At 37.9% G+C, this 16119-nt stretch overlaps 1 protein-coding gene across 1 annotated transcript in view; it reads left to right on the top strand.

Annotated features, from left to right (window-relative positions):
- Nucleotides 1–1227: 1227 nt before the first annotated feature.
- The window catches only part of LOC124722595 (late secretory pathway protein AVL9-like), a 35621-nt gene continuing 20729 nt past the window's right edge, over nucleotides 1228–16119 (top strand). Inside the window, exons 1-2 of the mRNA XM_047247730.1 lie at nucleotides 1228–1234; nucleotides 5986–6861. Of these exons, the coding sequence (XP_047103686.1) occupies nucleotides 1228–1234; nucleotides 5986–6861 (883 nt within the window). The remainder of the gene's footprint in view (nucleotides 1235–5985; nucleotides 6862–16119) is intronic.

The raw sequence follows: 16119 nt of genomic DNA, 5'->3' as shown, positions 1-16119 counted from the left end.
CTTGATTAGAAAGGTGATGTCTATTCATGTAACTCATTAGACAGTATTTGATGACTGATTCAATTATTTTTGAGAATGCAGCAGTAGTGAAACTGGCCAGTAGTTGTCAGTCTTTCTGCACTCACCTACCTTTCTTTAGTAAGGACACAACTGGTGTGTGTTGTAGTTACTCTCGAAAAATACCTGAGCTGAAAGGGCTTATTTATTATCTTCGCTAATGGGGTGTGTATGCTGTCTATGCATACCTTCAGAATGGAGACAGGAATCTTGTCTACATCTGCTGACTTTTTTAAAATTACTGTATTGTCTTTCTGTTCTGGAAAATGTCACTGTGCTTCCAGTTTAATTCATTGTGGATCCCTCATATGTTTTAGAAAGATTTTGATACAACTTCTCTGCAATACCAGAGAAATAGCCACTTACAAAATTTGCTAATTCCATTAGAATTTTCTGTTACTTTATTCCACTTTTTAATTTGCATGTTTGTTTGAAAAGTTACAAATAATAACAACAATAATGAAACAACACCTAACATACCACAACACTTTCTCACTATATATTTTCCCCTTTTTTTCCTTTTCTGGATAAACTTGCTCCCAAAGCTATGCAGTGTGTAATACTAACTTCTTATCCTCTTTCTGAACACAACATCTCACCTATTATAGAGGGATACTGACTCAGTTTTTCAGGCTAGAAAATGGAGAATTTCAGTGCACAAAATGACAGGCTGTTTAGTGTTATGAAACAATAAGTGTAGTGTGTACAGTGACTGGGAGTGAGGAATGATGAAGAATGTGGCAGTAGCCTTTTATCATTATTAAATAACTTATTTATAAAACAGTGTTGTACACTACAGTAGCATCATTTTAAACAGAGTGCCCTTGTATTTGGGAGTGTGGAGACACCAATCTTCATCCAGACATCCTGATTTAGGTTAGCCATGGTTTCCCCAAATTATTCCAGGCAATTGCAGGGATAGTTCCCATTATAAGCCAACAGATGACTACCATGCTAAAAGTGTTCAGGAACTTTAGGAAGTTACTACTAATGTCACTCTCATCACCTGTATTAATATTCATTTCTCAACACAATATTATGTTACTTAATGTTTTCATCAACTGAGAACCAATGATAATTAAGTACTTTAGAAAGTGCATTTTAAACATCAGCTATTTTATTTAACCTACATATCATCTACCAGTTTTGGTCATAGACCATCATCACTGGATGTATGGTAAAACACACCAGTAAAAAAGAAATCACATTTTCCTTTTAAGCTGAAGAAACATAAAGAATGTCACAGTAAAACCATTTAAACAACTATTGTAACGTGTTCTTGAAATGAACATTCTACATCTTTATTCTTCAGGTTGACATATCTATTTCTCAACGTAGTCTCCCAACAAGAGACCAGTTTGCCAATACCTGTAACTTTACATGTGTGTAGTGACTTAATCAGCTGCCTAGAATTGGTATGAGTTGATGTGAATTTGTTTGTGCTGCGGAATGCTAGCCAGAGGGCCGAGGGCGCACCACAGCCAGTCCAGCAAAGCAACTGGTATGGCCTGGTACAGGCAATCAGCATTGCTGGAAATGAGAAAATTGCCAATGCAGAGAATTTCAATGGTTGTTGCTTATTTAGCTGAAAAACAGATGATGCACCACAAAAGGTGGAGTGTCAGACCACCTAAAATATGGCCACTTACAACTCTTAGAAATACTATTATAAATCACAATTACATAATAAAGCAAATATGAATGCATGGATAATTTCAGAAAGTGAGGCACGTTCAGTGATACAATGACATTTTCAATATCATAAAAAATACAGAATTGACAGTTACTAAATACTGTCATAATGAACCTTAGAACTAAACAACTTTGAATGCTTCATGCAGTTTCACCCAAAAAATACTCTGAAGAGCCAAAGGAACTGGTACAGTTGTGTAATATCATGTAGAGGCCCCGCGAACATGCAGAAGCACTGCAGCATGACATGGCATCGACTCAATTAATGTCTGAAGTAGTGCTGGAGGGAAATGACACCATGAATCCTGAAGGGCTGTCCATAAATCCATAAGAGTATGAGAGAGTGGAGATTTCTTCTGAATATCACGTTGCAAGGCATCCCAGATATGCTCAATAATGTTCATGTCTCGAGAGTTTGGTGGCCATCAGAAGTGTTTAAACTCAGAAGAGTGTTTCTGGAGCCACTCTATAGCAATTCTGGACATATGGGGTGTCCCATTGTCCTGCTGGAATTACCCAAGTCCGTCAGAATGCACAATGGACACAAAAGGATGCAAGTGATCAGACAGGATGCTTATGTATGTGTCACCTATCAGAGTCATATCTAGACATATCAAGGGTACCGTATAAGTCCAGCTGTACACGCCCCACACCATTTCAGAGCCTCCACCAGCTTGAACAGTGCCCTGCTGACATGCAGGGTCTGTGGATCCATGAGGTTGTCTCCATACCCGTACACGTCCATCCGCTTGATACAATTTGAAATGAGACTCGTCCATCCAGGCTACATGTTTCCAGTTATCAACAGTCCAGTGCCAGTGTTGACAGTCCAGCTGATGCGTAAAGCTTTGTGTCATATTGTCATCAAGGATACGCAAGTGGGCCTCGGTTCCAAAAGCCTATAGCAATGATGTTTTGTTGAATGGTTCACACACTGACACTTTTTGATAGCCCAACACTGAAATCTGCAGCAATCTGTGGAAGGGTTACACTTCTGTGACTTTGAACAATTCTCTTCAGTCATCATTGGTCCCATTCTTGCAGGATCGTTTTCCAGTCACAGCAATGTTGGAGATTTGATGTTTTACCAGATTCCTGATATTCATGGTACATACGTGAAATGGTTGTACAGGAAAATCCCCACTTCATCAATACCTCGGAGATGCTGTGTCAAATCGCTCATGAGGGGACTGTAACACCATGTTGAAGCTAACTTAAATCTTGATAACCTGCCATTGTACAGCAGTAACCGATCTAACAATGGTGTCAGACACTTGTTGTCTTATTTACGCATTGTCAACTGTAGCACGGTATTCTGCCTCTTTACATATCTCTGTATTTGAATACACATGCCTATACCAGTTTCTTTGGCACTTCAGTGTATATCAGATGGTAGCATTGCACTATAGCTATTGTCCCTGCACACAATGTATCTGTATATATTTTATTTATTAGTGAATTACATTTTATATCCTTTTCATTGTGCAAATGTTTGTCAAAACATTGTATCATCCACAATAACATAGCAACTGAATGCAGTAATTAAGTCAATAATACAAAACAATGGTTATTTAAGAAGTGGTCAATTGCATGTGCTACATCACTGCTCTTGGAAGACAGCTGTGGCAGTGATGTGGCTCTGTTGTTGGTCCCACGTGGTGATTTGTGAAGATGGAAAAAATCGATATTCAAGCAGTGATTAAGTACTTTATAAAGAGAGGCATAAAAGCAAAGGACATTCATGCTGATTTCCAGAATACACTGGATGACTCTGCTCCTTCACATTCAACTGTTGCCGAGTGGACAAATGAATTTAAGTTTCATTGGGAGATCTTAGATGATGATCCTCACAGTGGTCGGCCAAGATGTGCCACTACTCCAGAAATTATTGCAAAAGTGCACAAAATGGTCATGGAGGATCACTGATTGAAAGTGCATGTAATTGCTCGCACTTGCCAGATATCATCTAAAAGGGTATATCACATTTTAACTGAAGAATTATAAATAAAAAAAAGTATCTGCAAAATGGGTGTCAAAACTCTTGATGCTTGAGCAAAAATGCATGAGAATGGACACATCAGAACAATGTTTGGGCCATTTTAGGAGAAACGAACAAGATTTTTTTGCACCAGTTTGTGACCACAGATGAAACTTGGGTGCACTGCTATGCCCCAAAGGCAAAACAACAGTCAAAGCAGTGGAAACCTGCTGATTCTCTGCCACCAAAGAAAGCAAAGACAATTCATTCAATGGGAAAGGTCATGGCGTCAGTGTTCTGGGATGTGAAGGGGATTCTGTTTGTAGATTATCTCCCCTCTGGACAAACAATTACTGGAGAATACTATGCTAACCTTCTGGACAGATTGCAACAAAAGATATCCAAAAAAAAGGCCATGTTTAGCAAGGAAGAATGTCATCTTCCATCAAGACAATGTTCCCCTGCACATGTGCCATTACCATGGCAAAATTACACGAACTGAGGTATGAATTGTAGCCACACCTGCCTTATTCACCTGATATGACTCCATCAGACTTCCATCTCTTCCCAAAACAGAAAATGTTTTTGGTTGGATGAAGATTGACTTCAAACAAATAATTGATAGCCAGAATTGACAACTATTTTTCAGGACTGAAGGAAACTCATTTTTGAGATGGGGTCAAGGCACTGGAACATCATTGGACCAAGTCCATTAGTCTACAAGGGAACTGCATTGAAAAATAAAAAAGAAGTTTCAGTGATGTAATTACTTTTTGTTCAGAGAACTTTTCAAAGCACCCTTGTATTTATATTTATTGTGAATGGTCTAATTGTGACCAACTGCTTATAGCATTTGTTTTATTTAAATATTGCTGTAATGCATAAGTTTAATGCAGAAAGTGGTCATGTTGAGTCAGAATAACATCTGTAGAACTTTCAAACTATGTATTTTGGTGGGGATGTCCTTCAGCCAATGAGAATTAGGCAGTGGCAGAACACAACTGGAGTAAAGTGGAAACAGACACTTTTAGAATGGTGCACTGAAAAGAGCGATTGTGGACACTTTATATTAAGTTCTTAAAGAAGGCAGAGCTGTCTGTGGGGGTAGTGTGATATTTGGTCATGTGAGTGATAGATTCTTAGAGGTGTACAGCTGCTACAATACTTTTAAAATTTTTGAAGGGACGCTAACTTTCTTGAGGTCTGGATGTGCTCCAGTGCAGAACCCTTTAACTTATCAGCTTGCATTATGGGATTGAGAATAGACAGAGTTTTTACTTGTCATCTCTTGTGTGTTATTGTACAAATTTTCATATTGAACTCTGAATTATTTTGAGCTGGCAAATATTTCGTGTATTGTGATCATTAAATGGATTTCATTTTTTGGCTATCTTGGATGACAATTTGGCTTGGGAATTTTGCTACCATTCTCATAACACTTTCAATATAATTTTTCTACATATGGTAGGATTATTTTCTGTCTGTATTGTAATTGGTTATTTTAGGACTGCTTTCCCTATATTTGTGATTTACTTTCTTAATAAACATTATTCAACAGAATTCTCTGATGATGTCTACATCAGTTACTGATGTTAGAATAGAACCCTTTTTATTAAATTATTCATTTATCTTTTGTTTAATATTTCTGTTTAGTTTGTTAATTCGCAATTCTATCCAATGTATATACTATTTGACTGCAGAATTACTGAATTCAAAACCTGATTACAGCATACTGTTTCTCATTCGCCAGCATAGTGATGTTACACACCACCATGTTTCGCACTACAGTTTGGAACCTTCTAGTGGTAGAGGGCTACAAACATGTAGACATGAAGAATAAAGATGTAGAATGTTAATAAGGTTTGTTCTTTTAAAAAGCTTCTAGAATTTTGATATAAAAACCTGAGGCATTACTTTGCAGCATGCCCTCTACTATGGGGGGGGGGGGGGGGGGGGGAGGGGGGTATATTTCACTCCTCTGTATGTGGAACATATCAAATAGTTTTATTAGTATTTGTTGTTGTTGTTGTACAGATAATATTAACTAATTTTTATGTTAGTGCTTGACAGAACATAACAGTAATATCAAAAAGGGAACACTTTTCTGATACTATGCAACTATTTAAATTTAATCATGTACTGGTTTTCTGCTTTTTAGCCCATAATCATGAGAAGTGGAGAACTGGTTTTTCCTTTTTTCTATTGATAAAGATAATGTTTAGTAGAGGTGTAATGAAAGTCATTCCTTGCCTTTCCAGATGCTGCAGAGTTACAGAAGGAAATGTGCATGAGTTCACTGAAAAGAGCATTAGATGACATAGAATATAATGCTTGTGGAGCCGAACCTTTGAAAAAGAAAACCCGGTTACCTGTTTTAAAAATGCACATAGAGGGCAGCACAAGTTGTAAAAAAGCCAAAGTAGGTGCCCATACTCATTGCAGACTACAGAGTAATAAGAAGCATTTTCAAAATGCTCCTCCAAATCATTCGTTAAATGGATTGTCATATACTGCAGTTTTGCAAGGTTCTGATTATGAATGCAAAACAGACAAATCTACTGATCTCACCATTAAAAAGGAGCAAGCAAAGCGTTCATCAGATACAGATTCTTTGCCAAATCACACACCAGAGGAATCAGATGTAAAAAAACGTAAGGTTGACCAAACACTCAGAGAAACAGAATCAGAAAATCATCAGGATTCCACAAAACCATCTAATGAACAGAACACAACAGAGGCAATGTGTAGTACATCACAGTACACAGAATACCCAAAACAGGTTGCACACTTATGTGGAATTGCAGACTATATGAGAGTACAGCAGAATTACACTATTCAGAAGAATGTTGCTTTTGCAAGAAAAATTTTTGTGTATTCAAGTGATAGAAGTGAATATGATTATGATAAAAATGGTACTAGTGATAATGATAATGATGATGATGATGATGATGATGATGATGGTGGTGGTGATGGTGATCTGTATGATGACAATGGTGGGGGTCTGTATGCTGCTGATGATGATGTTGACAATGATGATGATGATTATGATTATGAATATGTCAATCCTGATACAGAAGTTCTTTCAAAACGACATAATTTACAGATGGCTGATTTCTTCACACTGCAGAGAAATTGTAAGTGCAAATGTTTTCATTAAATTTTTATTTTTTGCTCTTTTAGTTATGTTCCATCAGGACATTCAAATGTGTGTGTGTTTGGGGTGGTGGGGGCAGGGGGCGGGGGACTTTAACAAAAAGTTCACTGCAGATAAATCTTTTGAAACTTTCCTCTTATCCTGAATTTTGGAGTGGAGTTGATGGTGTCATGGATTATGAAATTATCCTTTTTAAAAGTACATCATATGAACTGAATTTCCATGTTAGCTATTTAGACTGCAGTTTTACCTCTGTTGACAGAAATTATTTGCATGTAAGTAATGATTGCCAGCTACATCATTATACATTTTATAGACCCTGAGGCAAAAATGGCCAAATTTGCATCTGATATTTCAGGCTTCCATCCCTGCTTCAAAAACAGTTTTTAATTATGAACTTTTTCAATTTAATTGTATGAAATTTCAGTATGACAGAAATATTTGTCATCAGAGTGACAGTTCTATTGAATAACAGTATTTTCCTCAAAAGCACAGTGGTGTAATGAAGGCCTTCACGACTGGATGACATAGCTGATGGTAAACATTTTAGGATGTGAGGTCGTGGGCCAAGAAACTCTTCTGTTCCTGATGTTTCATCCAGGACTGCACTGGACATCCTTAGAGGAGCTCCTCCGCTGAGTCTTGATGCAAGCTTCACCTGCTTGACACTAGAACACAGGCAAATTGATGTTCATATTTTCTGTTGTATGTAGGTGTTTTAAATGGTTCTGATATGTTTTATTTATTAAGACAGAGGGTTTGTATTAGCACAACCTTTAAAATTTTGATGCGCATGAGTATGTATCCCAGGTTTTAATGTGCGTGAGTGACTTGTGCATACCACAAGTGCCATATCTCAGTGAAACTGTCTGCTCTAGTGCTTCCACACCCTCTTCATGCTACTTCACAGCCTAAGTACTGATAGTATGCTGCATTCACATCAACCATCTCTTCATAATTATTCTGTACAGATGGAGGTGATATTTTAATTGTAACTACTGGTGCTGCCTTCGAGACGATTGTTTTATGCATCTCCATTGTAGGATGTGATTTTAGTAAGTGACTAAAAGTTTTTGTGCTTGTAATACTTCGGTAATTTTCATGGTTACTTAAAGCTATAAGTGTTTGTTTTTTCTTTTATTTCAGTTATGCTGCTAAGTTTTTTGCTAATGAAGGTGTCTTCCTGTTCAGCTGCATTTTTGCTTCTGATGAAGGTATATTTAGACATACCGAAACCATAGTCAAGGATTTCAATAAATCTTTATCCTGCAACTGTTTGGCTGTTATTATTTACCATGAAAAAAAAGTATGTATGTGAAATGATAAGTTGCACCTTGGTTCAAATTTGTATGCTATATTGTAGGTCCAACTTGTGTCTGTGCATTTTGGCCTATAGGTAAAATTAAGACAGGGGCACAAACTTTAATTGTATCAAATCAAGTAAAACACTGTGGTGTTCCAACCAACCTTTGAACTGATGACTGTTTCACTTAGTTACTAGTTGCCTTCACCTTGAAATACATTAGTTCAGAATTATATATGAGGGTTGTAACTTTAATAGTGGCAACTACTTGTTTACATCTCATACAGAATAGACACATGTTTCAAAGTTTTACTGACCTTCAAAGTAGTCACCAGCATTGTGTATAACCTGTTGCCGGTGATGTGGAAGTTGTAGGATACTCTTAGCAGTGCCAGTTGTGTTAACAGTTCGAGTGGCATGGTCTATTGCCCAAAGAATTTGTAGCAGTTCTGAAGCAAATGCTGTGAAGTGTTTCCTTCAGTTTAGAAATTGAGTTGAACTGACAACGGCTTAAGTCAGGGAAGTGCAGTAGGTGGTATAGCACTTAGCAGCTCCATCAGTGAAACATATCAATAACAGCTTGCACTGTACATGCTTGAGCATTGTCCTGCAAAATGATGGTCAGGTCTTGCAGAAAGTGTCATCACTTCCATCTCTAAGCTGGTTGTAGGTTGTGTTCCAAAAACTGGCAGTTGAAAGTTGACAACAATACTATGAGTTTTGAAATCTTCTTAAGTCATCTTGACTATAGTTGTGATGATGATGTTTAGTTTGTGGGGCACACAACTGCCCTATAGTTGTGAGTGCATTATGTCAGAGCTAAGTGAATTTAAACGTGGGCAAATTGTTGGTGCTTATATGGCTGGTGCTTCCAGAAGCAAAATAGCTGAAGCGTTTGGTGTTTCAAGAGACACCATATCCAAGTATAACCTTGCATACAGGCAAAGCAGAAAAACATCATCCACTAAGTCACAATGTGAACAAAAGTGTGTGTTGGGCGAAGGTGACAGACAAAATCACTGCAGAACTGAATGTTGCACTTGCAAACTTGTACCAGCACCAAAACAACACAAAGAAATCTCCATAACCTGGGAACTGCAGGGCGCGCTAGAATTCCAAAATGACTCATCAGTGATGGAAATGCATGTAACAGGTGCCAAAGCTGCAAACCTCGGACTATGGAGCAATGGAAGAAAGTCATTTGGTAGGGTGAGTGTTGTTTCACAATGTTTCTGACTTCTGGGGAAGTTTACTCTTGGCGTATGCTGTCCTAAGCTTATAATGCAGACAGCTTGCTGCCGAGAGTGAAACATGGCAGGTGTTCAGTAACGATTTGAGAAGCCATATCTTGTTATGGTCACTCTGCAGAGTCGCATTACTGCCAAGGATTACATGACCATTTTGGCTGATCACATACATCCGATGGTACAAAGTTTCTTGTCCAGCATATGACAGGGCACCTGTTCAGACAGCTCCCATCATCCAGGAATGGTTTTGTGAGCATGAGGATGATCTGTCACATCTCTCCTTGTCACCAAGTCACCAGATCTCAATATTTTTGACTATCTGTAATCTGTTGTGGAGAGAAGTGCACATGATCACTATCCACCTCCATAGTTACATGAACTTGCCAATATTTAGTAGGAAGAATAGTAAAAGATTCCCTTGAAAACCATGCAGTACTTTTATTTATTCGTTGTGAGATGACTGGCATCTGTTTTGAATGCCATCTGCTTTTGTACTTTGTATTAAGTATGGTAATGTGCTTTTAGCGTTTTCCATATTTTTGTCCAACCCCTTTAGGTAACACTCACAGTTCACTGAAAATTGCTTCATCAAAAGATTGTTGAAAAGAAGTAGTACCAATTGTCAAACTGACACATTAGTTCATGGTCGTGGTTTAATAAAAGACCCAAAAATTAAATATCATTTATTTTTATGTTTTTTTATGTTCTTATTTATGTTAAAAATGGAAGTGTTCAGAGAAAATTCTTTTTCGTTCTAAAGTTAGGTTGTTGCAAATGATGATGGTGTGTGTGTATGTGGGGGGGGGGGGGGGGGAGGTGATAGCTAATAGCTGATTGGACTCTGGACTAATGGTTTCAGAGAGTATGGGAACCACTGTATTAATACAACGAAAACTACTTGAGGTGATGTATATTTCTTGACAATAGGATACTGTTTAGGTTGGTTGGTTGGTTAATTCAGTGGAGGGGACCAAACAATGAGGTCATTGGTCACAGTGGGAGGGATGGGGAAGGAAGTCGGTCATGCTTTTTCAAAGAAACAAGCCTGAAGCAATTTAGGGAAATAACAGAAAACCTAATTAGGGTGGCCATCATCACCTATTTTCAGTAAGTGATACAGAAATCTATTTTCCATATGTAATACCCCTCCCAGTGATATCTCAATTCAGCAGCACACTGCACCACCCCATCATTCCTGAATTCTGTCAGAATGATTTGAGGAACCCTCAACGCCTACGTGGCTGTTCACATGCATCCTCCTCCTCTCCACCCAGCCACCCTCCCCCCTGAATCACCCTGTGTCAATCCTAGTTATAACACCTAGTACACACTAACAAGAGATATGTATTTACCTCAGATCCTGCCCCAGCCAACCTCTGTGACTCATTGACAGTGGTTGACATGTAAATCAAGGTGGCTCTTTGGCTTTCATTGTCTCATAAACTGTATATTGCCAGTGTCATCAGGTGAAAAGGGATTGCTATGTTATTTGCTACATGTAAGTGTTTCATCAGTGTCGTTGACAAATCATAAGTTTTCTCCAAGACAGAGCTTATATTCAGGAAGAGTAGCTTAAAAAAGATATGTAAGAAACATAATATAGGAACCAAAAAATATAGCATCCACTTTTGGCAAAATTCACGTGTATTTTGTGCAAAATTCACGTATATTTTTGTTGATATTTGCATCTATTTTCTCTGTCTGTAAATTATTAGACGCACAATTTTTTTCTGTTTTGTGTGGATTCCTAAGGGACCAAACTGCTGAGGTCATCGGTCCCTAGACTTACACATAACTTAAACTAACTTATGCTAAGAACAACACACACACCTATGCCCAAGGGAGGACTTGAACCTCCCATGTGAGGGGCCGTGCAATGCGTGACATGACGCCTTAAACCGCATGGGTACTCCGCATAGCATAAATTTAAGAGGCTGTCATGCTACGTGATGATGATGATGATGATTGGTTTTGTTGGGCGCTCAACTGTGTGGTCATCAGCACCCAATGCTTCATGAGTGAAGATGAACAAATTATTAGTTCTTTGAAATTGACCGTTAAAAAAGTACTGATGAGGAACTTTTTGACTGGAATATTCGCTTTTACAAAAACTTCAACACCTTTTTCTTCCAAAATGGCCTTAGTTTTCTTTGCTTGGCCGTATTTAAGCTTTCAAAACTGATTGTTCTGTTGAAAAGCAGCAGTGTTTTCCCACCGGTTAAGTGAATGCATCTCCGATATGAGGTGTTTCTGGACATTATTTGTTTTTTCAGCCAAATTTGAAGATTAAAAAAATCTATAGACCACTAATCTCGACCCTTTGTGGGCATTCATAATCCTACAACCCATGCTTGACAATGCTGCAGATAGAAATGAGAAGGCACATAGCATTGACATAGAACTGAATGTAAGGCAACTTGATTTTAATGTTAGGGCAAAATTTCGGCACGGTCAAAAAACATTACAGATTTTGTTTTCTAAACGCTATAACACAAAGGGCGGGCACTATAGGCTATAGTCGCAGATGGCCACGATCATAAACAGACTAGAAGTTTGACTGCCAGAGGGGATGGAGCAGTGCGAGGAAACAAACCCCACCTCCATTTTGCTGGGCAGCACAGCCTACAGCAGAACTGACACATTGTCACAGGGATCGCCGATCTCTTTTGGTATTGTAAGGGTCGTAATCAAAATCTGTGATGGGACAGGATTAGTCGCTTCACTTATTTCAAAATAAAAAATAAAGAACAGCTAGCAATGCACAACACGAAGCATTTGGGGAAGGCTACCTTGAAATTGATTGTTGAAGTGAGCATAGCCGGGCAGAGTGGCTGACCGGTTCTAGGCACTACAGTCTGGAACCGGGCAACCACTACGGTCGCAGGTTTGAATCCTGCCTCAGGCACGGATGTGTGTAATGTCCTTAGGTTAGTTAGGTTTAAGTAGTTCTAAGTTCTAGGGGACTGATGAGCTCAGAAGTTGAGTCCCATAGTGCTCAGAGCCATTTGAACCATTTTTGAAGTGAGCAGAGTATTGTTAACGATGTGGTTGACACTCGACCTCTAGTGGTATTTGATGCAATTACAGTTCAAAACATCTGCTACCAATTTGCCAGGTTAAAACTATCCTCATTATACTATCTTTTGAAATTTAGCTAACAAACAAACGTACGTGTTTCTTTCTTATAAAATGCTAGGTCCCATGGCTGAGTATTACATTGCATTACATGATGTGTATCTTTAACAGACCACACAACCATCCACAATTGGCATGGCAGCAGATCATTGAGCGCATTGATGTAACATTGCGTTCTTACACTTTATTTTGCAAGTATGTTCTTATGCATATTGTCTTTCCAAATTGGGCTTCGCCAGATGATGTACAATCAGCCCCAGATCTACAACATTTCTGAGCATGGGCAAAATATAGTGGTGTCCCCACCCACCCCTGCCCCCTCCATTCTTCTATTGCACGTCACTGTACTTTGCTCTGTGGAATTCAAATGGGTATATGAGTATTTTGTAATGGAAGCCATCAGACCTATATTCAGGATAATGGGAATTAAAATGTTATGCTTTGCCTCTACTGTGCCAAGACAGTCAGTTTGACATCCCATCCCCATTAAGAAAACTCACAATTAATACTGGGTAGGATTATTTGGGACCAAGAGAATATGAACTTTTCAGAAAACTTCCACTCTTTATTGCCTATAACCTAATAGTTTTTAAATATAGGAAACTTAAACCCATACAGACAAGAGACAGGCAAGACAGCACACATTTCCAGTCCTTAGGTCCCAGAATTTTTTCTCTCTGATTTTGCTATAGCTTTACATGGTGTCCTCATCAAAGTTCGTCAAATGTTTTGCTACACGAAAAATTAAAACGTCATTGTCTGATACTGAAAATGCAGTTAATACGAATAGTACCCAAAACTGGTGGAAGTTCTTGATCTGACTACATCTATTTTATCGCTGTCTGCAAGATAAAACGAAATATAGGTCTTTTTAACATCACAACAATTGTCACACGCCAAATAAGCAAGAATGTTTTGGCACAAATGGTCATTTTTATCTACCTGATTTTCATAAATAACATGACAGAATATAATTCATGAAGTACCAATATCAAATGCCAATTAGACCTACTACAAGTAAATAATTTTATCTTAGGAAATAGTTTCACATATCATTCATACGCTCCAGTTTCTCAGCATGAGATCGAAAAGTAGTAGCATGAATTTTCTGTATAAATTTGGAATCGTCATATTCTTCTATATAATAATGTAATGTTGCTGTTTCTTCTTCTTCCTCGTTCTAACAAACAATCTTGTCATCACTAATACTGTAACTATCACTGCCATTGTCAAACTTATTTTCCGGTTTACTTATCCCATGTTTATTGTATGGTTAGGTGTTATTACATGTTTGTACAACGCGTTTTCCGCGCTATTCCAAGAATCAAACATCAGCAGGTGCTAACTGGGGACTGTTCAACTGGCCCTTTGGAGTGTAGCATTCTGGGAAAAATTTTCTGCCAAAATTTCATTTCCTTGGATACAACAACCCTGATCATTCACAAACCCAGTCAACCACATAAACAAACAGTGATTGACATTCACCCTTTTGGGTTTATTCAATTCAGCTCGTGCAGCACTGACCCCTTTTAACTGCATGAAAGTCTTTTAGTTCTAGATGCGGTGGGGATTCCCCTGACAGAGACATCACATACACTGTGCATGCATGCAACAACCAACTATGATTCATTCATAAATCAACTTAGAATGTTTTCAAAAATGTTTCAAAATCGTTTAAATAATCGATAGGCTAATGCATGCTGAATGCTAGGCACTTTGTGAAATAGGGTATTTTCCTTCAAGAATATGAATTTGGTGCCCCCTAAAATTGCCACCCAGGGAAGATGCCCCGGTTTACCCACCCACAGATCCGGGCCTGTGTACAATGCCAGTAACTGCTTACATTGTTGATATTGTTTGCTGAAAATAAAGCTATTTCAAACTATCTGTGATAAATAGCTCATCTGGATACAGTTCACTATGAAACAGCGTTTTCACATTTTGAGGCAGAATTTGCATCTGTTTTGCATTTATCGCAAAATGCAAATTTTTCTATTCTGTTGTTCAAGAGTGGAACTGAGATTAAGAAATATCATTGAAATATTTCATCTGTTCATAATATATTACAAAATTACATTAATTAGTATTTTCAATAAGTGAACTGAAACACAAGATAAAGGTATCCACTAAAGATACTGGGTTTAATTCTAAACTACGTCATAGGACATAATCAATGTTATATCCACATTTGCAAGGAGTCTTGTCTCATAACCAAGGGTGAGACTTAGCTGCTCAATACTGATTTATTACTCAGCTAGTCTGGTTCAGATGTTGGTTGCAGTTTATACATTATCTTTACAACTCAGATTTTTTCATAACAGTTTTAAAGCAGATTTACATAGTTCCAAAAGACCTATACAATAATACAAGAGAAAGATGCCAAGTGCTCATCTTATGTGGAGAGTTCCACCATTAAACAGCAGCCAGGTATATAGTTTTAAGCCAAGAGGTGCCTTAAAATTGAATTTTTCAGAGTTTTTATGTAGATCAAATGAATATTGGCAAAAACACCAACTGAAATTTACAAATACTTCTGTTTCCACTACGCATTTTGGAGAATGGCCCATGACAAGGATTACTTTGAAGTGAATTCAACATAGATCTTTATCTTTACATCTACAATTTGTGGGTAATCTATGGATCTGTTTGGGAACAGAAAGCAAAAGCAAAAACGTTTTACTGTATGTATCTGAACATTTCAGTTATGTGGGATGTTGCATTGCATAGTCTATAAGTAAATATTAGTACAAACACCTTTCAATGGTCACCAGTTTTTTCCAGAATTGTATTCACTTTATGTGATTCTGTTTTTTAAAATGACATGTCATAAATTCTGCAGAGATAAATAGCATGTGCAAATATACGGAATACTGCAGATAGTAGCAGAAAAGAAGATATGAAAAAAATCACTTTTTACTCTTGAGTGTTTGCGGGATGGAGGGGGGTTACTGCCCCTATTATGCTTCCTATGTGAGTAACTGATGATTGGAATAGGCATGATAAAATTGACTGAACCATTTTTCTTCCCCTTTGCATATTATAAACTTGGGGCTAGATATAATAATATTTGTTTTTTGTGTGCTTCAGTGGTTAAATGCCAGACTATTCATCCAATGGTTTTGGTAATTTTTGAGAGCATTTCTTGTGGAGAACTGTGGTTTGGCAAAAGTACTTTAGAAATGACACAAACAGTCTCAAATTCAAAAAACATTTATTTTGTGGTAACCAGTTTCAGTCAGTTATTGACCATCTTCCGACCCTCGTACCCATAATGGTAGGCAGTGGCAGTGAATGGAGTTGGTGTTGTAACCCTACAAACATCAGCTGCTCTTTTTATAACTCTTTGAACATAACTACTACTTTTATAGCTACATAAAAGTCAACTGCTCATTTTTGTATCTCCACAAATGTCAACTGAGTAGAAGGTGTTTGCGGAGCTATAACATCTGCTCCATTCACTGCTACCACCCATTGTCATGGTATGGGGGTCTGAAGATGGTCAAAAGTTTTGGGTTTGATACCCGGTCAGTGTGGGATTTTTGTCTGTCATTTA

The sequence above is a fragment of the Schistocerca piceifrons genome, chromosome X, assembly GCF_021461385.2.
Source record: "Schistocerca piceifrons isolate TAMUIC-IGC-003096 chromosome X, iqSchPice1.1, whole genome shotgun sequence".
Classification (NCBI taxonomy): Eukaryota; Metazoa; Arthropoda; class Insecta; order Orthoptera; family Acrididae; genus Schistocerca; species Schistocerca piceifrons.
This window is presented reverse-complemented; position numbering and strand designations above follow the sequence as displayed.